At 36.8% G+C, this 27,974-nt stretch overlaps 1 protein-coding gene across 6 annotated transcripts in view; it reads right to left on the bottom strand.

The window, feature by feature from the left end:
• Positions 1-27,974, bottom strand: part of UBXN7 (UBX domain protein 7) — a 62,282-nt gene that overhangs the window by 13,246 nt on the left and 21,062 nt on the right. For 5 of the 6 annotated variants that reach the window (XM_073804078.1, XM_033855670.2, XM_033855673.2 and 2 more), the window contains 6 exons: positions 25,773-25,840; positions 19,983-20,048; positions 18,638-18,750; positions 7,607-7,753; positions 6,171-6,261; positions 5,388-5,515 (listed from right to left, as the gene is read on the bottom strand). In XM_073804078.1, the coding sequence (XP_073660179.1) occupies positions 5,388-5,515; positions 6,171-6,261; positions 7,607-7,753; positions 18,638-18,750; positions 19,983-20,048; positions 25,773-25,840 (613 nt within the window). The remainder of the gene's footprint in view (positions 1-5,387; positions 5,516-6,170; positions 6,262-7,606; positions 7,754-18,637; positions 18,751-19,982; positions 20,049-25,772; positions 25,841-27,974) is intronic. The other variant, XM_033855674.2, reaches the window with a different exon arrangement.

Raw genomic sequence — 27,974 nt, 5'->3', positions numbered from 1 at the left:
AAAAACTCTTAAAATGTGTATGAAGACACAAAAGACCCCGAATAGCCAAAGCAGTCTTGAGGGAAAAAAACGGAGCTGGAGGAATCAGACTTCCTGACTTCAGACTATACTACAAAGCTACAGTAATCAAGACAATATGGCACTGGCACAAAAACAGAAACATAGATCAATGGAACAAAATAGAAAGCCCAGAGATAAACCCAAGCACCTATGGTCAACTAATCTATGACAAAGGAGGCAAGGATATACAATGGAGAAAAGACAGTCTTTTTAATAAGTGGTGCTGGGAAAACTATACAGCTACATGTAAAAGAATGAAATTAGAACACTCCCTAACACCATACACAAAAATAAACTCAAAATGGATTAGAGACATAAATGTAAGACTGGACACTATAAAACTCTTAGAGGAAAACATAGGAAGAACACTCTTTGACATAAATCCCAGCAAGATCTTTTTTGATCCACCTCCTAGAGTAATGGAAATAAAAGCAAAAATAAACAAATGGGACCTAATGAAACGTGAAACCTTTTGCACAGCAAAGGAAACTGTAAGCAAGCCGAAAAGACAACCCTCAGAATGGGAGAAAATATTTGCAAACGAATAAACGGACAAAGGATTAATCTCCAAAATATATAAACAGCTCATGCAGCTCAATATTAAAAAAACAAACAAGCCAATGCAAAAATGGGCAGAAGACCTAAATACACATTTCTCCAAAGAAGACATACAGATGGCCAAGAAGCAAACGAAAAGCTGCTCAACATCACTAATTATTACAGAAATGCCAATCAAAACTACAATGAGGTATCACCTCATACCAGTTAGAACGGGCATCATGGGAAAATCTACAAACAACAAATGCTGGAGAGGGTGTGGAGAAAAGGGAACCCTCTTGCACTGTTGGTGGGAATGTAAATTGATACAGCCACTATGGAGAACAGTATGGAGGTTCCTTAAAAAATTAAAAATAGAATTACCATATGATCCAGCAATCCCACTACTGGGCATATACCCAGAGAAAACCGTAATTCAAAAAGACACATGCATCTCAATGTTCATTGCAGCACCATTTACAATACCCAGGTAACGGAAGCAACCTAAATGCCCACTGACAGACGAATGGATAAAGAAAATGTGGTACACATATACAACATAATATTACTCAGCCATAAAAAGGAACAAAATTGAGTCACCTGTAGAGACGTGGATGGATCTAGAGACTGTCATACAGAGTGAAGTAAGTCAGAAAGAGAAAAACAAATATCGTATATTAACACATATATGTGGAACCTAGAAAAATGGTACAGATGAACCTGTTTGCAGGGCATAAATTGAGACACAGATGTAGAGAACAAACATATGGACACCAAGGGGGGAAAGCGGCGGGGGTGGTCGTGTAATGAATTGGGCGATTGGGATTGACATGTATACACTGATGTGTATAAAACTGATGACTAATAAGGACCTGCTGTATAAAAAAATAAATTAAATTAAATTAGAAAAAAACGTTTGTACCACGTTAAAAAAAAAAAAAAGAAAAAGAAAATGACTATACTACCCAAAGCAATCTACAGATTCAATGCAATCCCTATCAAACTACCAATGGCATTTTTCACAGAACTAGAACAAAATATTTCACAATTTGTATGGAAACACAAATGACCCGGAATAGCCAAAGCAATCTTGAGAAAGAAAAACGGAGCTGGAGAAATCAGGCTCCCTGACTTCAGACTATACTACAAAGCTACAGTAATCAAGACCGTATGGTAGTGGGACAAAAACAGAAATATAGATCAATGGAACAGGATAGAAAGCCCAGAGATAAACCCATGCATATATGGTCACTCTATCTTTGATAAAGGAGGCAAGAATATACAATGCAGAAAAGACAGCCTCTTCAATAAGTGGTGCTGGGAAAACTGGACAGCTACATGCAAAAGAATGAAATTAGAACGCTTCCTAACACCATACACAAAAATAAACTCAAAATGGATTAAAGACCTAAATGTAAGGTCAGACACTATCAAACTCTTAGAGGAAAACACAGGCAGAACACTCTATGACATAAATCACAGCAAGATCCTTTTTGACCCACATCCTAGAGAAATGGAAATAAAAACAAAAATAAACAAATGGGACCTAATGAAACTTGAAAGCTTTTGCACAGCAAAGGAAACCATAAACAAGATGAAATGAGAACCCTCAGAATGGGAGAAAATATTTGCAAATGAAGCAACTGACAAAGGATTAATTTCCAAACTTTACAAGCAGCTCAATATCAAAAAAACAACCAACCCAATCCAAAAATGGGCAGAAGACCTAAATAGACATTTCTCCAAAGAAGATACACAGATTGCCAACAAACACATGAAAGAATGCTCAACATCATTAATCATTAGAGAAATGCAAATCAAAACTACAATGCGATATCATCTCACACCAGTCAGAATGGCCATCATCAAAAAATCTACAAACAATAAATGCTGGAGAGGGTGTGGAGAAAAGGAAACCCTCATACACTGTTGGTGGGAATGTAAACTGATACAGCCACTATGGAGAACAGTATGGAGGTTCCTTAAAAAACTAAAAATAGAACTACCACATGACCCAGCAATTGCACTACTGCACATTTACCCTGAGAACACCATAATTCAAAAAGAGTCATGTACCACAATGTTCACTGCAGCTCTATTTACAATAGCCAGGACATGGAAGCAACCTAAGTGTCCACTGACAGATGAATGGATAAAGAAGATGTGGCACATATAAAAAATGGAATATTACTCAGCCATAAAAAGAAACAAAATTGAGTTATTTGTAGTGAGGTGGATGGACCTAGAGTCTGTCATACAGAGTGAAGTAATTCAGAAAGAGAAAAACAAATACCGTATGCTAACACATATATATGGAATCTAAAAAAAAAAAAAAAACTGGTCATGAAGAACCCAGGGAAAGATGGGAATAAAGACGCAGACCTACTAGAGAATGGACTTGAGGACACGGGGTAGGGGAAGGGTAAGCTGGGACAAAGTGAGAGAGTGGTAGGTTATATATGGACATATAAACACTACCAAATGTAAAATAGCTGGCTAGTGGGAAGCAGTCGCATAGCACAGGGAGATCAGCTCGGTGCTTTGTGACCAGATAGAAGGGTGGGATAAGGAGGGTGGGAGGGAGACGCAAGAGGGAAGAGATATGGGGACAGATGTACAACTGATTCAGTTTGTTATAAAGCAGAAACTAACACACCATTGTAAAGCAATTATACTCCAATAAAAACGTTAAAATAAAAAAGAAAGTTGATAAATTGGATTTCATCAACATTTTAAAATTTGCTCTTCAAAAACACCATCGTGAAATGAATAAGCAAGCAACAAACTGAAAAAAAAAAATCTGCAAACCATATATCCAACAAAGGACTTATATCTTAAGTCCTTACAACTCAATTAAAAGATATACAACCCAGGGGCCTTCCCTGGCAGTCCAGTGGTTAAGACTCCGCACTTCCACTGCAAAGGGCACGGGTTTCATTCCTGGTCAGGGAACTAAGATTCCACATGCTGCACAGCACGGGCCCCACCCCCCCACAAAAAAAGAGATATACAACCCAGTAAGAGACAAATGAGCCTGAGATCTGAATAGGCCCTTTACCAAAAGAGACAGAAGGTAAAAAAGCACATGAAAAGATGCTCATATCTAAACTTGTCAAACTGCAAATTTTAAATATACTCAGTTACTAGACATTAATTATACTTCAACAAAGCTATTTTGAAATTTTTCAAAATAAACTTAAATAGCACTCACAAGAAAGCAAACAGATGTGCTCACGTGACATGCAATGGCTTGGACTGACTACAGATAATAACACTGTGTATCATGAAGGCTCATTTTAAAGAATGACATTATGATGGACTCTGTTAGTTTCCTATTTTATACCCAGTCTTCTTTGCTTCCTTATTAAAAGAACCTCAACTGTGTACAAGAAAATGTGTCCAGCTAAAACAAGCAGAACTCTTTATCTGTGGCTGTTTTACCTTTGTAATAGAGACGCCACCCCCTTCCCTCCTTGTCCATGCTGGAATACGGGAGTGTAGCATCTGTACTGTGACCACGAGGACACAAGCCAATACTAAGGATGGAGGGGGGAAAAAACGGGAAGGAACCTGGTTCCTTGATGACATCCACATGAGACAAGTCCTAGACTGCTTGCCTCTGAATTTCTTGTTGAGAAAAGATGTCTTCCTTGTTTAAGCCATTATTTGTTGCTGTGTCTCTTTGTACATAGTTGATCAAAATTTGTAACATTCAGAGAATTTAGTTCAGAAGTGGGGTCTGAGGTACTAGTCACCCAAATCAGCCCTATGTCACTGTCCAATTTTATGGTCCCACTCTTTTCCCTACTAAGTCCCTTAACTTTTATAAGAGATCTAGTGAGATTTTAAACTCAATTTATGTTGTAATTCATCAACTCACAAGCTCAGGCTCTGTGTTTTGACAGTATCAGCCTATGACTGCAAAAGATGAGAAAACTCTCTTAGGGAAATCACAGAAACTTCCTGGGTTTTTTAATGCCTTAAGAAAGAATTCTACTTAAGTAAAATTTCTGAGTAATGGAGGGGGGGAAAAAAGAATTCTATACAAATCCTTGGCAAGCACCCATAGCCTCTCCTTAAGTGGGCACTTTATTCTAGGTAATAACTTAAGGAACTGTTTCATCACTGCATGATATTGGACTGCTAAAGTCACATCCTCTGTAACTAATTTTATCCTCACTGCCATCAAACCCAAACAGTTGCTACAACCAGTGTGAGATTCCCACATCTCTGAAGGTCTCCTACTTGCAACTAATCTTGTTATCAATTATCAAACAGGTCTGCCTAGTGATAGCATATTATAGAAATCAAATATAGAAATAATCTTTGGGTGGGCCTGAGACCCAGGTCCTAAAGGTATGTAACCAGCAATAATGCCCAATTACACCATGAGAGTTGTTCTAGCAAAAATACCATTTCCGCTGCTGCTCAGACCTGGATTCCAAAAGTCCAAGCGGTGCTGCCCCTGAAGAAGTGGGTTTTTCTGTTACCAGGCTTGCTGGTCAGTCTTCCTGCTCACTGCTACATATTCATATTGTTTACTTCTAAATCCAGGTCTTAGGTCACATGCCTGATCCTAGGAGATGGGAAGTATGAATTCTGTAATTTCATTGAGAAGAGAGAACCCTTACGTAGGAAACTATCAAAATGTAAGATGTTGTGCAGCCACAAATTGTAACTGTCTACCCCTTACATTATTGTCTTTACCATCTTTACCTGAAACATTTCACACAAGACACTTCTACACAGTGACAGTTAACTGCCCATCACCACTTTTTAGTCATACTTACTGAACGGGCACATTTTTTGGGGGGACTGCTAGAAAGTCCATCCAGTTGCCCGTGTTCACCCAGAAATCCTGTTACTTGATCCAAGAAAGAAGATACGTCTAACTGGTGCCACTCTACTAGCTTCTGACCTAAAGATTAAAAACCAGGATATAGAAATAAAATCAACACTCTTTCTAAATTCTCACTAAGTATTTCTTTCAGCATATACATAATTAAAATTTACTGGGAACATATCCCCACCCAACACCAGCTTAAGTTACATAGTGTCTTCATAACCTAGGGGATACATTAATTATAACCAACCTAAGAGATTCCCAGCCATCATGATGGAGGAACTACTTTATCTACTGATATCATTTATTGCCATTTAGGAAGACGAGATTCAGAGAAAGCAATACTTATATAAAACTCAATCAATTAATAATAAACCCAGCTCTACCCTCTGCTTCTTTGGTGGGATTACAACCAGTACCTGAACAATCTTAACATTTTAGTGACCTAAGGGGATTCCTTACAAATCATAAGGAAGATAAACAGTTATTCTTTGAAAGAACAGAACTGCACAAACATAAAATACTACCATCTCCCAAAGTTGTTGGAAACATATTCCCTAAATACACACATCAATAGATGTTTAAATAATTCTAAAGGGCACGAACAAGAACCCTTCAACTAAATTACTACAAACAATTTTGAAACTGGACCCAGTCAAATACTAAAGATAATTTAGGTAACTGAAAGTTAAATAATAGGTTAAAGACCATAAGCTGAAATAACCCTTACCTGTCCGTGGATCCAAGATGGAAACATAGGGGAAATCCCCTAGCTTATAAAACTGTATGTATCTCTGACCTTCCTCACTGTCATGATAAACCTGTTAAATCATTGATATTAAAAAAAAAAATCAGCCTCTTAGAAAAGTACTAGCTATATTCTTGTTATATACCAACAGCAATTAAAGAGAAAATGAAGGCCACCTAGTGTGAACTCCCTCCACTTCCTGCCCTCAGTCACTTCTGAAACTTACATAAATATAGCAATCCATTCTTCCTCATTTCCCAGTTCAAAGAGGTATTGCTCTTCCTTTTCAAGTTATCTGTCTACCTATTTCATTCCTGACTCTCAACCACATATATCTTAATAAATCACAATATATTAAGATTGTAAGTTCAAGTGCATAGCATACTGCTAGGCAAAGAGATGCTCAATCAACAGTCGCTGAATAAAAGGTTACCATTCAGAAAAAAATTTACTGAATTTAGGGGCCTGTAAAACATGAACAGGCAAATTACTAACATTAATAGCATGTCTTACAGTGGGGAAAAGATTAAGTTCATTCAGAAGTATTGATTTTATAAAAAAAATGTTTTTGGCTGTGTCACACAGCATACAGAATCTTAGTTCCCTGACCAGGGATCAAACCCATGCCCCCTGTGGAAGCACAGAGTCCTAACCACTGGACCGCCAGGGAATTCCCTATAATTTTTCATAATATAAACAATTGGAGCACAATCATCTACCCTTAGCTTGGTAATTTATATAAAAAGAAACCAGAGCCAGTAAGGCTAAGTGACAAGTTTAAGGACATACAATTAAAGACTATCAAACTCAAGCTAAAATCCACGTCTTAGTCAAATGTTTTTTGATTACTTCAAGATCTTCTACAGTTCCCACTATCAATTATAGTAGCCACTAGAACATGTGCTACTAAAGCATTTGAAATGTGACTAGTCCTAACAGCTGTACTGTAAGTGTAAAATACATACCGGATCCTGAAGGTTTAACACCAAAAAAAAAAAATCAAAACACCTCATCAATATTTTAATATTAGTTTTATATTAGAGATATTGATTTTTAAAATATATTAAAATCAATCGCCTGTTTCTTTTGACCTTTTTAAATGTGGCTACTAGAAAATTTTGAATCACATTACATTTCTATTGAACAGTACAGCTGCACACTCTATCAAGACGTTCAAACTCTTCTGAGATATGAATACTATACGGTTTACACGGCTTGGTTCCTTTTTTCCTCCTTCCCTTCATTGCTGCCCTTTCACTTATCCTTACTATTTCAGCCATTATGGGTGGTTTTACTTCTTCATATGTCAAAACTTAACTCAGTTATGAATTATTTCCAGTTTATAACCCAATTCCTCTTCCCCGACATCCCATGTACCGAAGTAAAATACTACAAAATTTTTAATGAACTCTCCCCACCTGCCAGAAAATGAAATGTTCTCGGATAATATTCTTCACAGCTTCATTGCTCCATACGTCACGGTTGAGGCACTGGCATGCAAAGTCTTGTACATTCTGAATGTTTATCATCAGCCACTTATTCTGCATCTGGCCACACTCTTTGGCCTGTAAGAGTAAAGTTACATAACAATTGTTAGAAAGATTTTCTACTTGGTAACTGGTATGTTTCAGAATTCAGAAGCTGTCCTTTTTCCACATAAATACTAAGTTTTTTTCCCCAAGTATGGCATCTATAGCTTTCAGTGTCTAAACATTAATTACAGGCTTCCCTGGTGGTTCAGTGGTTAAGAATCCACCTGCCAACACAGGGGACACGGGTTCATGCCCTGGTCCGGGAAGATCCCATGTGCCGCGAAGCAACTAAGCCCGCGAGCCACAACTACTGAGCCCATGTGCCGAAACTACTGAAGCCTGCACACCTAGAGCCCGTGCTCCACAGCAAGAGAAGCCACTGCAACGAGAAGCCCACGCACTGCAACAAAGAGTAGCCCCCGCTCGCCGCAACTAGAGAAAGCCCACGCGCAGCAACGAAGACCCAAAGCGGCCAAAAATAAAATAAATAAAATTTAAAATTAAAAAAAATTAATTACATTATTTTGCTTATATGTATATAGTTATATTGTCCATTTGCAAGCATTTCTCAAATTTAAATGAACTGTTTTCCTTTTATTCACTGTTATTTGTTATAGTAGCTGGATTTTTATTGTACATGTAAACATCTTTACCTGAAAAAGATTCCACAAACAAGGGCAACAAGTCACATAATTCTATTGTGCTGTCAACCCCTATCCACAAATATATCTCTCCTTTTTAATAGTTGTAACTAGTATGTGCATATTAGTTTATGTTGTTTTATTTTCTTCAATATCATTTTTTATAAACATTTCCAAATATATTCATCTCGATTATTAGGCATGTGGTATTTCATAGAATCACTCTAAATCTTTCAGTAAAAGCTGCTGAGGATTTTTTCTCTCAGGGTTGTTTTCCTAGGAGTGTATTTCAAAATTGAGATTTCAGATTCTTCATATGTCAAATTGAGATTACAGATCAAAGAATGTTTCAGAATAATCTCCAAAAGACTCCCCAATTTATAGCACAATTATCAATCACGAGTGCGTGAGTGTACACTTTCTTTTTTGCCTCACATTTCCTCATCACCATAATGACCTAAGAAATATTGCTGAACTGGAAAAGAATGGCAGAAAAGCAAATGAACAAATGCTACCTCAAACCTTTGCACAGAAACAATGAAATGAAAGCTATAGTTTTGAATAATTTTGTCCTGGAACAATATTTTTTTCCAAATCAGTTTGACATGGGAAAATCTTAAGAATCAATTAACTCAGGTTAACAACAATTGAAGAACATACATCATTTTCGAGGTACTGGAGAATATAAGAATATCTTTTGTTTTATAACAAAGTTTACACAGTCTTACAAAAATTGTTATCCTATTTTTCTGTACAAATCCGCCAGAGAAAATAATTTTATAATATTCATTACTGATTCCACAGGTGAAAACCCAAGTTCTAAAAGGAAATAGTCCTATATTGAGCCAGAAAGCTACAATTAACTGGTCAAAAGCTTATTTTTAAGTATACAAATTTAATAAAATAACTCTCTGCTTCTAGAAAGTAATAGTATTCCAGTTAATTCCTTGCCTATAGTAAGCACACAGATATGATAAATGGGAGATAAATGAGTAATTATATTGCTTTAACTGAAGAAAAAGTATTTGAGAATGAAGAAAAAAAAACACACTCTAGAGAGACAGATTGAAGAGTACATAATCCCTATAATAAAGTAAATTTATTAAGTCTGCCTCAACTACAACACTGACCAAAAAAAAGTATAACGAACTTCCCTGGTGGTCCCATGGCTAAGACTCCACACTCTCAATGCAGGGGGCCCAGGTTCGATCCCTGGTCAGGGAACTAGATCCCACATGTCGCAACTAAAGATCCTGCAAGCCGCAACTAAAGATCCCGCATGCCGCCACAATGATCCCACATGCCGCAACTAAGACGCGGTACAGCCAAATAAATAAATATTTTTTTTAAAAAAAGGATAACACTGAAAAATAATAAAAGTCCAGAATTCAAAAACAATGGAGAGTCATTTGCTATTGTTTTTAAAAATTCATTTATTCACATTCACACTTTCATTCATTCAGATTCATTCATTTGACAAATATTTGAGGATCTATCATGTTTCAGGTACAGTTATAGATGCTGGATTTATAGCAGTTACCAAAACAAAAAACCCCTGACTTCATGAAGCTTACATTGGGAGAAACCTTATACAAGCAAAAGAAACTGGAAGATGTTGTTAAGAAAGTACTTCTAATATAAATCAAAACTACAATGAGGTACCACCTCACACCAGTCAAAATGGCCACATTAAAAAATCTACAAATCTGGAGAGGGTGTGGAGAAAAGGGAACCCTCCTACACTGTTGGTAGGAAGGTAAACTGGTGCAGCCACTATGGAAGACAGTATGTAGGTTCCTTAAAAAACTAAAAATAGGGCTACCCTGGTGGCGCAATGGCTGAGAGTCCACCTGCCGATGCAGGGGACGCGGGTTCGTGCCCCAGTCCGGGAAGACCCCACATGCCACGGAGCAGCTAGGCCCATGAGCCACGGCTGCTGAGCATGCGCATCTGGAGCCTGTGCTCCACAATGGGAGAGGCCACAATGGTGAGGGGCCCAAGTACCGCAAAAAAAAAAAAAAAAAACACTAAAAATAGAGCTACCATATGATCCAGCAATCCCACTCCCGGGCATATATCCCAATAGAACTATAATTCAAAAAGATATATGAACCCGTATGTTCATAGCAGCACTATTCACAATAGCCAAGACATGGAAACAAGCTAAATGTCCATCAACAGGTGAATGGATAAAGAAGATGTGGTACATATATACAATGGAATACTACTCAGCCATAAAAAAGAACAAAATAATGCCATTTACAGCAACATGGATGCAACTAGAGATTATCATACTAAGTGAAGTAAGTCCGATAGAGAAAGACAAATACCGTATGATACTACTTATATGTGGAATCTAAAATATGACACAAATAACCTAATCTAGGAAACAGGAACAGGCTCACAGACATAGAGAACAGACTTGTGGTTGCCAAGGGGGAGAGCGGGTGAGGGAGGGATGGACTGGGAGTTTAGGATTAACAGATGCAAACTATTATATATAGAATGGATAAACAATAAGGTCCTACTGTATAGCACAGGGAACTATATTTAATATCCTGTGATAAACCATAATAGAAAAGAATATGAAAAAGGATGTATAAATATGTGTAACTGAATCACTTTGCTGTGCAGCAGAAATTAACACATTATAAATCAACTATCCTTCAATTAAATTTTAAAAAAAAAAGAAATTACTTCTAGAAAGAAGGGCCCCAAAAAAGACACAAATTTCATGCAAAGCAGCAATGTCTGGAGGGAACATAAGAGAATCTTATATAATCTCACTAAGTATACTAGTTATATGAGTCAAGGACGAGAGGTGAGAGTGGGCCATGGGACAAATGATGAACCTTTCCTCTTGGAATTCATTAGGTTGTTCTAAATCAATATTCAAAAGCCATTATAGAGAAACCCAAGAGCAAGTGTGGCTATACCAAATAGAGAGGCATGTGACAGGGTCTATCTGTGATAATGGGAGAACAGTGAGAGAGTAACGTCTCTCCCAGTCCCAAACAGATCAGGAAAGTATGAAAAGAGGATACAGAGGAAAAGATAATTTGCTTGAATAAATATATATGCATAAAGTCAAAAAGTAAATATATTAAAATATGCACAATACTTTCTTATGTAAATGGAAACTACTATTATTTTTCCTTGCTGTTTTTTTCTATAATTTTTGCCTAATTTGAATAAAAATATAAGCTATGTATAGTTTATTTAAAAAAACTTCATCTTATGTATTTTGTTTCTGAATCAGTTCTTTATATTTTAACTAAAATGTTTTTACTTGCATTTATAGCAAGTACTTTTGAAGTTAACAAAGTACTCTTAGTAGGACTAGGTGCATGTGCAATTGAATGGCAATTTTTATATTTTATTTTTATATTTTATAAACTTATTTTATTTTTGGCTGCATTTCCTCTTTGTTGCTGCATGCAGGCTTTCTCTAGTTGCGGCAAGTGGGGGCTACTCTTCGTTGTGGTGCGCAGCCTTCTCACTAAGGTGGCTTCTCTTGTTGCGGAGCACAAGCTCTAGGCACACAGGCTTCAGTAGTTGTGGCTTGCAGGCTCTAGAGTGCAGGCTCAGTAGTTGTGGAGCATGGGCTTAGTTGTACCGCAGCATGTGGGATCTTCCTGGACCAGGGCTTGAACCTGCATCTCCTGCACTGGCAGGCGGATTCTTAACCACTGCACCACCAGTGAAGCCCTGAATGGCAATTTTAACAAATAAACATGTATTTCTTATGAAAATAAGGAATATTATGGAAATTGTTCTGATTCTTTCTGTACAATATACTCTAGATTATACCACTCAATAATTTAACAAAAACTTAATGAGGGACAACTGTGTGCCAGACACCCCTCTATGCACTGTGAATACACAACAATAAATAAAACAAAATCCCTGTGTTCATGGAACTTACATGCTAATGGGAAAGAAGAAAACCTAAGAAATGTTCCCTTGCCCGGGTCAGATTATTCATCCTAAGTCCCATGCTCACTCAGCTCCAGCTACACTGGTTTCCTGGGCTGTACCAGAAATTTGCCCAAGCTCTTTCCAACACCAGTGCCTATACACTTAACTGTTTTTCTGCTCTTCCCTGAGACCCTTCTATGGTTTACATTCCTTCACTTCTTTCAGGTTTCTACTCAAATCTCATTCTTTCAGAAATATATCCTCATCTTCCTATCTGAATCAGTCCTCTCTCATCACAATTATAAAAGTGTGTGAAACCTATGAAATCAACCTTGCTTTTCATTTGCCTATAAGAGCACATGCACCTTAATGTCCCCAAACAGAATAGTCCTCTCTTTGTCCTTCCCTTATTCTATTTTATTCTTTCTCCCAGCAACTACTGTAACCTGAAATTTCTCTGTGTCAAACACATACATACAAAAATATATACATATATATACACTAAATATGTTATATAGGTATTGTTTTTTATTTGCTGGTAGTCTGTTTCTCCCTCTAGATTATAAATTTTTTGATGGCAAAGGACTTTGTATAATTTGTTTACCACAACCTCCCTGTGGCAGAAACTGCTTATAGGTAACAAATATCTATTTTTCCCTACTCCTTAATAGAATCTCCAAAGAAAAAGAAATAAAAGGAATACAAATTGGAAAAGAAGAAGTAAAACTGTCACTGTTTGCAGATGACACGATACTATACGTAGAGAATCCTAAAGATGCCACCAGAAAACTACTAGAGCTAATCAATGAATTTGGTAAAATTGTAGGATACAAAATTAATGCACATAAATCTCTTGCATTCCTACACAGTAACGATGAAAAATCTGAAAGAGAAATTAAAGAAACACTCCCATTTACCATTGCAACAAAAAGAATACCTAGAATAAATCTACCTAGGGAGACAAAAGAACTGTATGCAGAAAACTATCAGGCAATGATGAAAGAAATTAAAGATGATACCAACAGATGGAGAGATATACCATGTTCTTGGATTGAAAGAATCAACATTGTGAAAATGACTATACTACCCAAAGCAATCTACAGATTCAATGCAATCCCTATCAAATTACCAATGGCATTTTTTACAGAACTAGGACAAAAACTCTTAAAATTTATATGGAGACAGAAAAGAACCCAATTAACCAAAGCAGTCTTGAGGGAAAAAAACGGAGCTGGAGGAATCAGACTCCCTGACTTCAGACTATACTATAAAGCTACCGTAATCAAGACAATATGGTACGGCACAAAAACAGAAACACAGATCAATGGAACAAAATAGAAAGCCCAGAGATAAACCCACGCACCTATGGTCAACTAATCTATGACAAAGGAGGCAAGGATATACAATGGACAAAAGACAGTCTCTTCAATAAGTGGTGCTAGGAGAACTGGACAGCTACATGTAAAAGAATGAAATTAGAACACTCCCTAACACCATACACAAAAATAAACTCAAAATGGATTAGAGACATAAATGTAAGACCGGACACTATAAAACTCTTAGAGGAAAACATAGGAAGAACACTCTTTGACATAAATCACAGCAAGATCTTTTTTGATCCACCTCCTAGAGTAATGGAAATAAAAGCAAAAATAAACAAATGGGACCTAATGAAACATGAAAGCTTTTGCACAGCAAAGGAAACCATAAACAAGATGAAAAGACAACCCTCAGAACTGGAGAAAATATTTGCAAATGAATCAACAGACAAAGGATTAATCTCCAAAATATATAAACAGCTCATGAAGCTCAATATTAAAAAAACAAACAAGCCAATGCAAAAATGGGCAGAAGACCTAAATACACATTTCTCCAAAGAAGACAGACAGACGGCCAGAAGCACATGAAAAGCTGCTCAACATCACTAATTGTTGAGAAATGCAAATTTAGAGAAATGCAAATCAAAATTACAATGAGGTATCACCTCACACCAGTTAGAATGGGCATCATTGGAAAATCTACAAAAAACAAATGCTGGAGAGGGTGTGGAGAAAAGGGAACCCTCTTGCACTGTTGGTGGGAATGTAAATTGATACAGCCACTATGGAGAACAGTATGAAGGTTCCTTAAAAAACTAAAAATAGAATTACCATATGATCCAGCAATCCCACTACTGGGCATATACCCAGAGAAAACCACAATTCAAAAAGACACATGCACCCCAATGTTCATTGCAGCACTATTTACAATAGCCAGGTCATGGAAGCAACCTAAATGCCCATCGACAGACGAATGGATAAAGAAGATGTGGTACATATATACAACATAATATTACTCAGCCATAAAAAGGAACAAAACTGGGTCATTTGTTGAGACGTGGATGGATCTAGAGACTGTCATACAGAGTGAAGTAAGTCAGAAAGAGAAAAACAAATATCGTATATTAACGCATATATTTGGAACCTAGAAAAATGGTACAGATGAACCAGTTTTCAGGGCAGAAAATGAGACACAGATGTAGAGAACAAACGTATGGACACAAAGCAGGGAAAGCGGTGCGGGGGTGTAGGTGGTTGTGTGATGAATTGGGTGATTGGGATTGACATGTATACACTGATGTGTATAAAACTGATGAGTAATAACCTGCTGTATAAAAAAATAAATAAAATTTAAAAATTAAAAAAAAAAATAGAGGGCTTTCCTGGTGGTGCAGTGGCTGAGAGTCCGCCTGCCGATGCAGGGGACACGGGTTCGTGCCCCGGTCCAGGAGGATCCCACATGCCGCGGAGCGGCTGGGCCTGTGAGCCATGGCTGCTGAGCCTGCGGGTCCAGAGCCTGTGCTCCGCAACGGGAGAGGCCACAGCAGTGAGAGGCCCGTGTACCAAAAAAATAAAATAAAATAAAATAGAATCTCCAATTTTCAGCTAAGCATCTTGATTTCCCAGTGTCCTTTGCAAGGAGGTGTGGCCACATTGCTAAGTTCTGTTACCAAGTCCAAGCTTGCTCTGCTCGCCGCACGACAGGCCAATAAATCCAGAGATGAGGTGTTGAGGCAAGGGACTTTATTCAGAAAGCCGGTGGACCATGAGGACGGCAGACTAGTGTCTCAAAAGAACCACTTTATCGTGGTTTGGATGCCAGTTTCTTTTTTTTTTTTTTTTTTTTTGCGGTACGCGGGCCTCTCACTGTTGTGGCCTCTCCCGTTGCGGAGCACAGGCTCCGGACGCGCAGGCTCAGTGGCCATGGCTCACGGGCCCAGCCGCTCCGCGGCACGTGGGATCTTCCCGGACTGGGGCACGAACCCGCGTCCCCTCCATCGGCAGGCGGACCCTCAACCACTGCGCCACCAGGGAAGCCCCCAGTTTCTTTTATAGAACAGAAAGGGGGAGGAGATGAGGAAGTAAAGTAAAAAGGCCGTTAATTTTTGCAAATATCCCCTGGAATGGCCAGCCTTGGGGAGGGGATGTGTTAATTTCTTCTTTCTTGCAGCCATCCACAGGTGGACAGGGTTAGGATGCTTCCCTGAACAAAGGCACTTTGGTTTAGCTTTCAGACAGAGGGGCACGGTTCCCTGAGGCAGGCCATTATATATAGACAGTATCCTTTTAGTGAGCAAAAGCAGCAGAAAGCAACGATTAAAGTAAAAGCAACAGATTCAACATGTAGTCAGATTTGGCTCTTCCCTGTTACAATTCTGGTCAATGGAATGTGAGAAGTGATGTGTATTACCTCTAGGTTGTGCCTTTAAAGGGAAAAGGTGTACCCTTCTCGGTCACTCCCTTCCTTCATGCTAACTGAAAAGCAAACATGGTAGTAAGCCACCTTGAATCATGCAGACAAGGGCAAGCAAGAGCTTGCAGAATAGGACAGAAAAAAACTGCATTCCTAATAACTTCATAGAGCAGAACCATCCTAACAGCATGGACTTCTATCTTGTTTAAGTTAATGTTTGTTTTATTCCTGGTCTCTCTCACACATAGTTAAATCTTTATCCCAATACATATAATCCCCATCCCCTAGAACAAGGCCTTGCAACAGGAGGCCTCACTAAATATTTACTGAATGAACAAGTGAACTAATCAATCTCTCATCTGGTTAGCATAAGCCAGAACCCTTGAACATGGTCTACCTCTAGTTACATTAACAAATAATAAAGTCTATGAGCTTCCCTGGTGGCACAGTGGTTAAGAATCCACCTGCCAATGCAGGGGACATGGGTTCGAGCCCTGGTCTGGGAAGATCCCACATGCCATGGAGCAACTAAGCCCATGCGCCACAACTACTGAGCCTGCACTCTACAGCCTGTGAGCCACAACTACTGAGCCCGTGTGCCACAACTACTGAAGCCCATGCACCTAGAGCAGTGCTCCACAAGAGAAGCCACTGCACCACAACAAAGATTAGCCCCTGCGTGCAGCAAGGAAGACCCAACGCAGCCAAAAATAAAATAAATTAAATTAAATTAAAAAAAAAAAAGAAAGAAAGAAGGAAGTCTAGTTTCTACACCTATAAAACTGTGGCTCAGATCTATATCTAATTCAAACCTGTGGGTCCTGCCTGAGCAGCCAGACTATTCCTTTAATTTTTAATATTCACCTCTCTAAATTTCAGTGAACTTAATTTTGTATATTACTTCCCTAATTTCTATAAAACTAATGGATATATCATTAGTCATAATGAAATGCCTACTTTTTCTGGGAATGTTTATATCATTTAAAGGCTTGTAAATGATAAAGTTGAGTATTATCAGTGAAAAAAATGAAGACTGTTGAAAACAACATAGGTCACAAAATTCAAAGAAAAAAGGTGACACAACTTAACAAAATGAATCAAACTTCAGATGACAGTATCAAGAAAGATTCACGGGTTTCCCTGGTGGCACAGTGGTTGAGAGTCCACCTGCCAATGCAGGGGACATGGGTTCGTGCCCTGGTGCGGGAAGATCCCACATGCCGCGGAGCGGCTGGGCCCATAAGCTATGGCCATGGAGCCTGTGCTCCGCAAAGGGAGAGGCCACAGCAGTGAGAGGCCCGCGTACCGCAAAAAAAAAAAAAAAAAAAAAAAAAAAAAGATTCACATTTTCCCTTAATAACAAGCAGCAGAGTAACTGCTTTTTATGAGCCCAAAGTGACAAAATTAAATCAAGCTCAGAGTTATTTAGTTAAGCCCCAGAGCAACACAGAAGCTAATGAAAATAGAAAGCACATCAAAACAAACTCAGTTCCTTTTTGTCTTACATATTGTGCTATTCTGTCAATGGTTATATTATCACCAGAACAGTAGAAAGGATAGGCAGTTACCATGTTAAAGATCATGAACGAAAGATGAAGAAAACTGAGGAGACATCTAACCTGACATCTTTGAGCTGATAAATGAACACCAGACTCCCTGAACTTTATTTACACAACAAAAAGAAACACATTTAATCAAATCTCCATCATCTGGATTTTGTTACACGTGGCCAAACACTTTCAGAAATTACAGAAATTACAGAAATTCAGAAATTACAATTCAGAAAATTAAAGAATTCAGAAGGAAAAAGCTTACAGTTAAATTTCTTAACCTAAATATTTCATTTAGGCTAGTTAAAGAGTATGTCTAAGGACAAAATTTTTTTTAAAAAACAATCAAAATTCACTTCTAAATATGTAGCTACTAACGTCATTTTTACAGTTATTGTTTGGCCTACTTTATCCTAACAGAAAAGACTTACCTGAAATTTCAGTGCTTTACATCTACAGAAATGCTCTTCTGATTCAAAAGAGAGTTAACATGATAGTCAACACACAAAAGCAAGTTGTTTGAACACTTCAACAGAAGAATATTTAAAATCCTAACTAAACGCATTCATTTACCAAATACCGTGTTCCTATTAAATGCTAGAGACTGGGTCCCACGGATCACCAAAATAAAAAGAAACATGGTTCCCCTGCCCTAAGTAAGCTTATAATTTAGCAGACAATCATATAAACCTGCTCCGGAAAGTTTTCCTTTGGCTTCAGCTAAATTAAAACAAGAACTAAGGGAGAACATACTCCGCAACCATAGGGATATTCTTTTAAAACACACTATGATCCTCATAAAAATATGGGTAAAAGATACCTACAAACAACTCACAAATGGCCAAAACACACACACACACACACACACACACACACAATATTCTCAGCAGTAAGTAGTAATTAAAAATATATAAACTTTTAAGAAATATAAATCAATGTAACCTTCTAGGTATTTCATACTTACTATGACGCCAATTCTCTATATGCTGAAAACTTTTTTTTGCTCTTAGAAAGAAAAACTCCACTAAAAATGCAAGAAGATTCATAGCTCAGGCTTAGAATCTCCAACAACTTACTGTTTCAAAGCTGCCTTTATGCATCAAATCAATGGGTGGCCGGAAGAGATCTGCAAGGGTAGTTAGTTTCTTATCTATTGCTCCTCCATTTCTTAATTCCTGTTCTTGCCGAACTGCAACACAGGAGGATGAGAAAGTTTCAATTAGCCATAAAATAAGTCATGAATCTTGCATTTTAAAAAAAATGTATCAGTTGCAAGAACTAACGAACAATGTGCTTGACCTCAAATGCAAATGCAAAGATCTAAGGCTGACTCTGAAAAAAAATACAAAGCCAGGTGGGGCGGGAGTCTTAAGACGTGGTGCTCTCTATCCAAAGATAAGGATAAAAATGGAAATTATGTAAGAGTCACTTATTCAAAATATTTCCTTCACATACTCAAAACTAACTTTAGCACAGGAGAAAACTTTCATCTTCATTTATCTATTTCTGAAACTCATCCTAATTTATCTAGCTACATTCTAGTTGTTTCTAGCTACATTCCCAATCTTGAAAGATTATGGCAGTGAGACAGAATGACTACTGCTGTCATCTTCTCCTGGAAGGGCACAGGATTCCCTGGATGACCTGAGTCAGTCTGGATTCCACATCAACTCTCAAGTTACAAGACCTATCTGTGCTTCAATGAGCTCATTATAAATTATTACAAAATCAAATATGGTTCAAGAGTTTCTCATATATTCTCTAAACATAACTGTCTTTTCTCTAGGATTCCATTGCTAAATCAGTACTAATTCCACTAAAAGGAGAAGGCCAAGACTCATTCTTATTCAACAGAAAGATATAAACCTATTCCAAACAACTGTTGCCACAATGTTAATAGTGGCTGCTTTGGGTAGTATGGCCTTTTCTTCTTCTATTTTCCAATCCCTATAATAACCATTTTCATTGTGGTCATTCCTTTAACTGACATATATCAGGATCCTGAGGAAAATCAGTTTTTTATTTTATTATAGTCAGCATTTAAGTGCTCATTCAGAAACAGATTAAGTTTGTAAATTACCATATTTCTCACATTATATCCATCTCCCTTATTCTTCTATAACCAAGTAGGTTAGAATCTGGAACAATTCAGCTCAAGGGGGAGTTAATAACAATCACAGACTGAATTCATAATTTAGTTTTTAAATAAGATGAATTCTCAAAGTTACTAGGCCTAATATTAATCATCTTCTTAAGAAAAAAACTTATATAAAACAAACTAGGATCTTGACCTGAAGGGGAGTGTGTGGGTGCTTTTCCACCTTGTGGTTTTAATCTGTGGGAGAGGAGACAGGGGAGAAAGACAATGAGAGAGGGAGAGGGAGGGAAAAAGAGATGATAAACTGGTTCATAGATACTTACTAGTTTCAGTTTGGAAATCCCGGAAACCATCAAATATTGAACGTGCAGGCCGTCGTCTTTTAGGAGCTATAGGAGGAAAAAATAGAATTGATACAAAAAGTTAAAACATTAATTTTGTAACAATTCTAAAAATGTCCTTATCTATAGCAATTTCTTATTTTAAGACACTCAGATTCATAATGGTGCCCTCCTTCAAAATATAAAATACTTCAAAAACCTTCAAGGCATTCATATATAATTAACCATCTTGAGCCCAATCATATTTTACAAAAAAGAAAATTAAGGCCCAGTTAAAAAACTTGGCCAAACTTGTGTAAAAAGATAGGAAGAAAGATTTTGAGGATGACTTCCCATGGCGATGAAGCTACATACATGCTGCAAATACATAATTCAGGTTAGCCTAAATGATCTGCCTACCCTTTAGTATAATACTTGAGTAAGTTCTAAACCATAATATTTAAGAACTACCTCTTAGTAAGTGGATACACATGCAGAATTATAAACACCAAAAAACTGTAATTTCGGAAGAAAAATTTTTCCTACAGTGAACAGAAAAATGAACAGAACCAATGTCCTTTGATACCCTTGTATAGCGTCTATTACCCAGTCCTTAAGTATTGTACAGATAAAGCTGAAAAAGCAATCATCAACACGTTATCTTCCTGTATGTTCTTAAACACAAAAATTTTACCAGGTCTTAAATGGGAAAAGAATCTGAAAAAGAATAGATATATGTATATGTATAGCTGAATTACTTTGCTGTACACCTGAAACTAACACAACATTGTAAACCAACTATACTCCAATAAAAAAAAAAAGTTATCAGGTCATTTATATACATCACAGTAAATAAGGAAATTTAATGATTCTTTCAATATGGGTAACAGTTATTCAGTTGGTTTATGGCAAGCCCCACGAGCACTGCCAGCATGTAACCAGAACAGTGCTACACATTAACAGATGATGATTACATAGTAAGATTAGACAGAAACTATAAAAGTCTCCCATCCCATGTCAAAGCATCTTTCCCAACAGCCTGTGTTTGCCATTATATAGGGTAATTCTTTTAATCTAAGAACTACTGAGTTAAAAAACAAAATAACAAAAGAATGCAGAACCACATGTTAAAAAAATCCCACATTTGCTTAAAGCATTATCAGGTCAGTATATCATTTATGCACATATGTGTATCAGTATTTATATTAAAGAATCACAATATTATCTCTAGGAAAAGGAAATTTGGTAAAAATCAGAGACTTCCATATTTTAGCTTTGTACTGAATTTCAAAATTTAAACTGAATTTTACATATAAATTGTTTTATTTAAATAAATTATTATATAAATTATTAATTTTAAATTTTATTATTTAAACTTATAAAATTTAAATACTGCATTATTTTTCCTCCCTCCCTTTATAAACACGAAGCAAGAAATGTTATTCTTTTCAATCTTGGAACTATTTTTAATCAAGAGTTCCCATCTTAAATGTACATGTTTCTAGCAGCAATAATATTAACTGCTCAAATAATGCTTTCTTAAAACTCATTACCAGATATTACTTAACCATAACAATTAAGAAAGTAAGGTTATCTTAGGATAAGGCATAAAACAGCTGCCTAAGAAAGCATATTATTATTGGGGAGGTAGTACATAGTATATAAAAGGTACTTTTCTTCTACTTTTAAACTGCCAAAGGCAGGCCGGTCAATATTCTACATTCTTCTCTCTCTCTCTCTCTCTCTCTCACTCCCTGCCCCCACCCCACCCCCCAATTTAGCCTTTCTCTATTATACACTTGATCTCCTGGAGATTCATACTAGCTCCTCTTATTGCTAGCTTTCCAACCACTCTCTTTTATTTCTTGGGCTCATCACCTGCTCCCATTTGTTTCCCCCTTATATATCCTAAGTCTAACCAAGAATCTCTCCTCAAGCCACAACACCTCTAGCTCTAGGATCATTATTACTCCTGCCTGCCTCTTCAATATGTGGTTTCCTCACTCTTCCAAACCATACGCTATAAGTAAACATCAGTCCTCTGTACTCTCACTCCACTGTCCACATAATAGGAGTGCTGCTCACTGAGGTCAAAGAGACTAAGCTACAAAGAGCTAAAAGAGATTCAAAAAGGAGCTTCATAGTCAGAATAGGGGAGGAACAGAGAACAAAATTTAATGAGCAGAGCGACACTGTTTCACATTTTCACAAATCTCTGTTAATAACTGGTATAAGAGAAGACACCTGAATTTTTAGATCTGCTTCTGCATTCAATCTGCTGCTATTCCTTTAGTTCATGTATATGAAGAAAATTAAAATTCAATTTCACACAGACATGTAGTTGTAAAAGGGAAGAGTATTTTAATAGTGTTTTAAGATAATTGTGAACATTCTCCCCTGCTACTACACCAAAGCTCAACCAGTGGTAATTTCTTAAAGGTTGGCTGCAACATGGAATCTGAAATCTTATCAATGAACTTTTCATATTCTGCTCCATTAAAATCCATTAGTCTTATGTGCTACGCAGGCTCTGTGATGGCCCCCGATTATCCCTATCTCCCAGGATTCATAACCTGTGTGTGAACATCTTGAGTATGGGCAGGATCAAATAGAATGTGGCAGAGGTGATGGGAGGTCACTTCCAACAGTTAGGTTACAAAAAGATAGTGGATGGAGCTCTAGTGGTGCAATCTGTTAGCGCACAGTACTTATACAAAAAGATGGTGGCTTCCATCCATCTTGGGCTGCCCTCTCTGGCTCTCTCATTTGCTCTGCAGTAAGGAACTGATGTCTCCAGCCAACGAGCAGCCACGTGAGTAAACTTAGATCTTCCTCTAGTCATGCTCTGAGATGATTGTAGCCCTGGCTGACACCTTGATTATACCCTGTGAGAGACCCTAAACAGAGGCACCCAACTAAGCCACACCTGGATTCCTGACCCACAGAAATGGTGATATAACAAATGTTTGTTTCAGGAAGCTAAATTTTGAAGCGATTTGTTAAACAGCAATAGATATCTAACCTATATTGCATATATAGATACTTACATATAGATCCGAATAGATCTTTCACCCATGCACAATTTTGTAATATTCTGCTTTGGTCATTTGAAAATACTTGTTCACTGAGTTATGCAAATATTCCAAATACTGACCATTTCATCATATGATATTAAAAAAAAAATCACCATCTGTTAATGTCACTGCTAACCTCATCAGAAAGCCTTTAAGTACTGGGAAGCTATCAAGCTCACAATCATGCGCATAAACTTTCTAAAATTCTAAGCTCTGCCTGAAAGCCTTTTTTTCTTTTCTTAAATCACTGGCAACAAATAACGTCAGTTGTTTGCCTTGAAGCAGTTAACAGGCTTCGTTCACATTCAAGAAAATGTCTGCCAAATGTTTAAGTCTAAATAACTATAGTTTGTCAGTAATCTTTCAAGGAAAATAATGTTCCATAAAAAAAGCAGCTAGTTTTGCTTTCAACTCAAACAACTGTACAAGTGTTTCACCTTAAAGTAACCAGAGTACTTCAGTATGCAGAAGTGCTTTATGCACACATCCTATTTCATCAAACAGAATAGTTTAAAAATGTGGATCAAGATCAAATGAAATTAATTTTTATTGCTTTGGCTTTTTTTTTTTTTAAACTGCAAGTGTGTGTCAGTGAAGAATTCAACAAATAGTAGCAGTTTGGTGCCACTGTCCTGATTCAATTAAGATGCAGCAGTATGACCCATCACTGCTTCTGAATTATCAGCCCAAATGTCAACACAGTGAAAAAGGCAAATAACTTGTTAGTATTATTATGAAAACAGTTTTGATCTTACAGACCCACTGAAAGGGCATCAGGGACTCCCTGACCACACTTTGAGAATCACACTTTAAATCAATACTATCCCTGGGACTTCCCTGGTGGTCCAGTGGTTAAGACTCCACTCTCCCAATGCAGGGGACCTGGGTTCGATCCCTGGTCAGGGAACTAAGATCCCACATACCACTACTAGAGAGCCCGCATGCCACAACTACTAAGCCCGCATGCTCTAGAGCCTGCACGCCACACGAAGACCCAGCGCAGCCAAAATTAATTAATTAATTAATTTTTTAAAAATCGATACTATCCCAAAGAAGAAAATAGTTCTCCAAAAACCTTTTCAAAGTTACAATAAGGTCTAATAATGAAAGTTAGGAATGACTCCCTAACTGTATAAAGTCATTCTCACCCCCCTCACCAAACCAGATGTAGAAGAAAGTGGAGTTTCAAATGGGAACTCTTTTGCCTCTGTTAAACAGTAAAATAGCACAGAATCCATTTGCTGTAGTCTTCCCCACTCAAAGATCTTGCCTTTATTCCTTGCAATAAAAGAAAGAAAAAGCTTCCAAGGGCATTCCTCAGCTCCAAAATCTATAACATTTATATGAAAAAAAAAAACATGAACAATGCTTTACTACCTCTGGTATATTAAAGGCACAATGACTAGCTAAATTGAACAGTTCAGAAAGCACACATCATATTTCAATATTTAGACCTTATTGTTTTCTTCCTCCCATCTTTATTTCTGAAACTGGAAAGTATATTCTTTATTCCTTTCTACAGTAAACTCCAAAGCTCCCAAGTTAAAAATCAATCTTATAACTCTCAACTAAGTTGCTTTTTCATATCAAAAGATATGGTTTATGTAATTTTCTTCATCCTTTTCTTACAATTTATTTCTTCTTTATTTTAGTTTACCTACGAAACTTTTTATAGGCCTATTTCTCTGCACTGCTGTTCTCAATATATACAATATACATTTCTATGTCTCTGTCTACCCAACCAAATCATAACTTCATCTGCTGGGGGGTTTTTTTGTTTTTTAAATTTTTTTTTTTGCCCATGCCGCATGACATGCGGGATCTTAGTTCCCCAGCCAGGGATTGAACCCCTGCCCATTGCACTGGAAACGCAGAGTCTTAACCACTGGACCGCCAGGGAAGTCCCCTATCTTCTGTTTTTGTTTGTTTTTTTTTTTGCGGTACGTGGGCCTCTCACTGTGGTGGCCTCTCCCGTTGCGGAGCACAGGCTCTGACGTGCAGGCTCAGCGGCCATGGCTCACGGGCCCAGCCGCTCCGCGGCATGTGGGATTTTCCCGGACCGGGGCAGGAACCCATGTCCCCTGCATCGGCAGGCGGACTCTCAACCACTGCACCACCAGGGAAGCCCTCTTCTGTTATTTAATATACCTATTAATGCCTAAAATATCTGGCTCACAAAAGGCAAATAAGTGCTTATTAAAATAAAACTATAAATTTTCTTTAAATTTGATTAAATGTTCCATTTTCTACTATCTTCTCTATGCACCCCAGATTGATATCACAATTTTTTGCATGGATTAGGGATTACTTCCTCCTTTTTTCAATACAAGAACAGCACTTCTAGAAATTAAAAAAGAGTGAAGGTACAGCATATCAAGACAGTAAGGATATGGCAGTCAAGTGGGTACCCAAAAAACAAAATATAATCATAGTCTTTTATCTAATGATAGATTTGTTTCCATTTTAAGGCAGCAGTTCTTTTTGCTTATTTTCCTCCTTTTGGCATTCTGCAACAACTATCAACTTTTTAATCTGGCTCACTCCTCGGAAAGAGCCAATTGTGCAACTTTCCTGAGGGGAGTACAGAATTACAAGATAAGAATCAACTCTACTTGAAGTAACAATCTCTGAGCAAGCCTTCATATCTTTTGATAGCTTCACTAAAATCCCGAAGACAACAATAAAGTCAAATAAAGCTAAGGAAAAAAGGTAAACTTACCACCAAACAAAGGTTCTGGTTCCACCAATATTTCCTGCTTTTGAGGAATTGGGGCACGGACTTCCTCTCTATTAAAAAAAAAAAAAAAAGTGGGAAAATATCCAAATGAAAACTGTTTTCTGCTACCTATTCTTACCGTAACTATTGTGAACACATTCAAATTAACAAATAAAATGAACAACAGATTTAGTGACTTTTAGGAACCACATTAAATTATGATAAATGACTGTCAGATGATTTCCATATAGAGATGAACTGGAATAAAGTACCTGGCATAGATAGTGCAAATGGGTTTATAAAGAAAGAGAACAAACAGAAAAATAAAAAATATTTCTCCTCTCCTCTAAGTTCCCTGCCCTAAATTCTTTAGAAAAAAAAAGGAGATAGGAAATTTACAAACACACACACACACACACACACACACACACACACACACAAAATTCAGGCAAAAAATTAATGGAAAATATGAGCTTAATAAAAACAATATTACATCAACACTACATCAAATAATAGATAATTAAATCACAGATATATTAAAATAAGCTTAAACAGGCAATTAATTTTATGCTAGTTATGAAGCTGGCTAACAAAGGTAGTACCCTTGAATTATTTATTAAATAGACACTAACATATATAAAACAGAAAAAATACTCTTTTAAAAGCCTAAAAACTCTTCAAAGTTTACCTCCAGAGGGTTTACTAATAATCCATCTCTTCCAGTGAACAATTCTCATTTAAAATATGCTGTAAAAATGGTGTATATCCCTTTATAAATCAGTTTAATTATTTTAGTTTTAACTCAAATACGAAATTCTGCTGATTAATGCTCATAGCAAGTAAGAGTAAGTTTCAAATTTAATATGCTCCCCTTATAATAAATATTAATTTATGTTAGGCCTAATGTTTTTCATTCAGGTGTTTCTAATAGTAATAACTGAGCTTAAGGCCCTGTTTTTGACACCTGAAAGTTGAAACTTCAAAACATACTTTATTTAATACAGTATCAATACTAATTTGTCAACAAAAACTAACATCCTGTAATCAAAGAACAACTAGTTAAACAAAGAAAGCTACAATAAGCCAAATGAGTGAAGGATAAAGGATAATTCAAAATTATGTTAAGCACTCTTTCCTACTGGATTTCAGTCACTGCTCACACACAGAACTGCAATACTCTAAAGAAACAGACAATGTGTCTCTAAGAGGAAGCTCTATTAAATCTCTTTCACCAAAGAGAAACAGGCCATTATCTTAGCAAAACTAAAAACTTCAAACACATCTTTTACCTGAATAGATCTTTCCATTATTGGTATAATTCACCTTACTGTGTGTGTGTGTGTGTGTGTGTGTGTGCAAAGTTATCTCAATCTAAGGCAATTTAATTACTCAAAAAACAAGCCTTAATCTGATGAAATACATCAATTAGGGTGATGGCTTAATTAGTAGTCCCTATACAGAAAGACTTGATTACTACATATTTGAGGTTATCTATTCCAAGACTGCTAGCTACCCAGCAAAATGGAATAATGGAACAGAAGGTGAACTGTAAAGAAAGAAAATTTTAGTTTAGGAAGTAGGTGCCACTATCAAATGTTAATCAATTAGTAATACAAATAATCTAAGTAAAATTATAATGTAATTCAGCAGGAAAAGACATTCATTAATCAAAACTATTTTTAAGTACAATTAAGAAAACATGTTTTAAACAGTGAGGACTGATATGTCCCCAGAAATCAGCTATGAATATCTGTTATTCAAGTGAATGTAAACTAAATCATGTTTTCATATTAATTTCCATTAAAGATTTGAGTTATGTTGGTGGAGAATGGGCTATCAAACTTGAAATACACAGCCAACATCGATAGGAGAAAACTTATATAACCTCTAGAGTTCACACTTTGTGGGGAAACAATATTACTCTAGAATCTGGAACTAGATAAAAAAAAAAAAGAGGCAATCATGTCCTGAATGTTTATTTAGCTTTTTAAATCTAATTTAGTAAAAATAAAATCCATGTTTTTGCCTATTCCTATTTAAGGGGATTCTTCTTTTTTAGTATCTCATGTTGTAAACACTGAAGAGTTATAAATGGCTATGAGTATTAAAATCTTATTTAAGGATCTTTGAAATTTTGACTCAAAAATCAGTGTTTTTCATTTGAGTAAAATTCATCTCTAATATTTTCCAAAGACTACTGGAATT

Source organism: Tursiops truncatus, chromosome 4, assembly GCF_011762595.2.
Source record: "Tursiops truncatus isolate mTurTru1 chromosome 4, mTurTru1.mat.Y, whole genome shotgun sequence".
Taxonomy (NCBI): domain Eukaryota; kingdom Metazoa; phylum Chordata; class Mammalia; order Artiodactyla; family Delphinidae; genus Tursiops; species Tursiops truncatus.
This window is presented reverse-complemented; position numbering and strand designations above follow the sequence as displayed.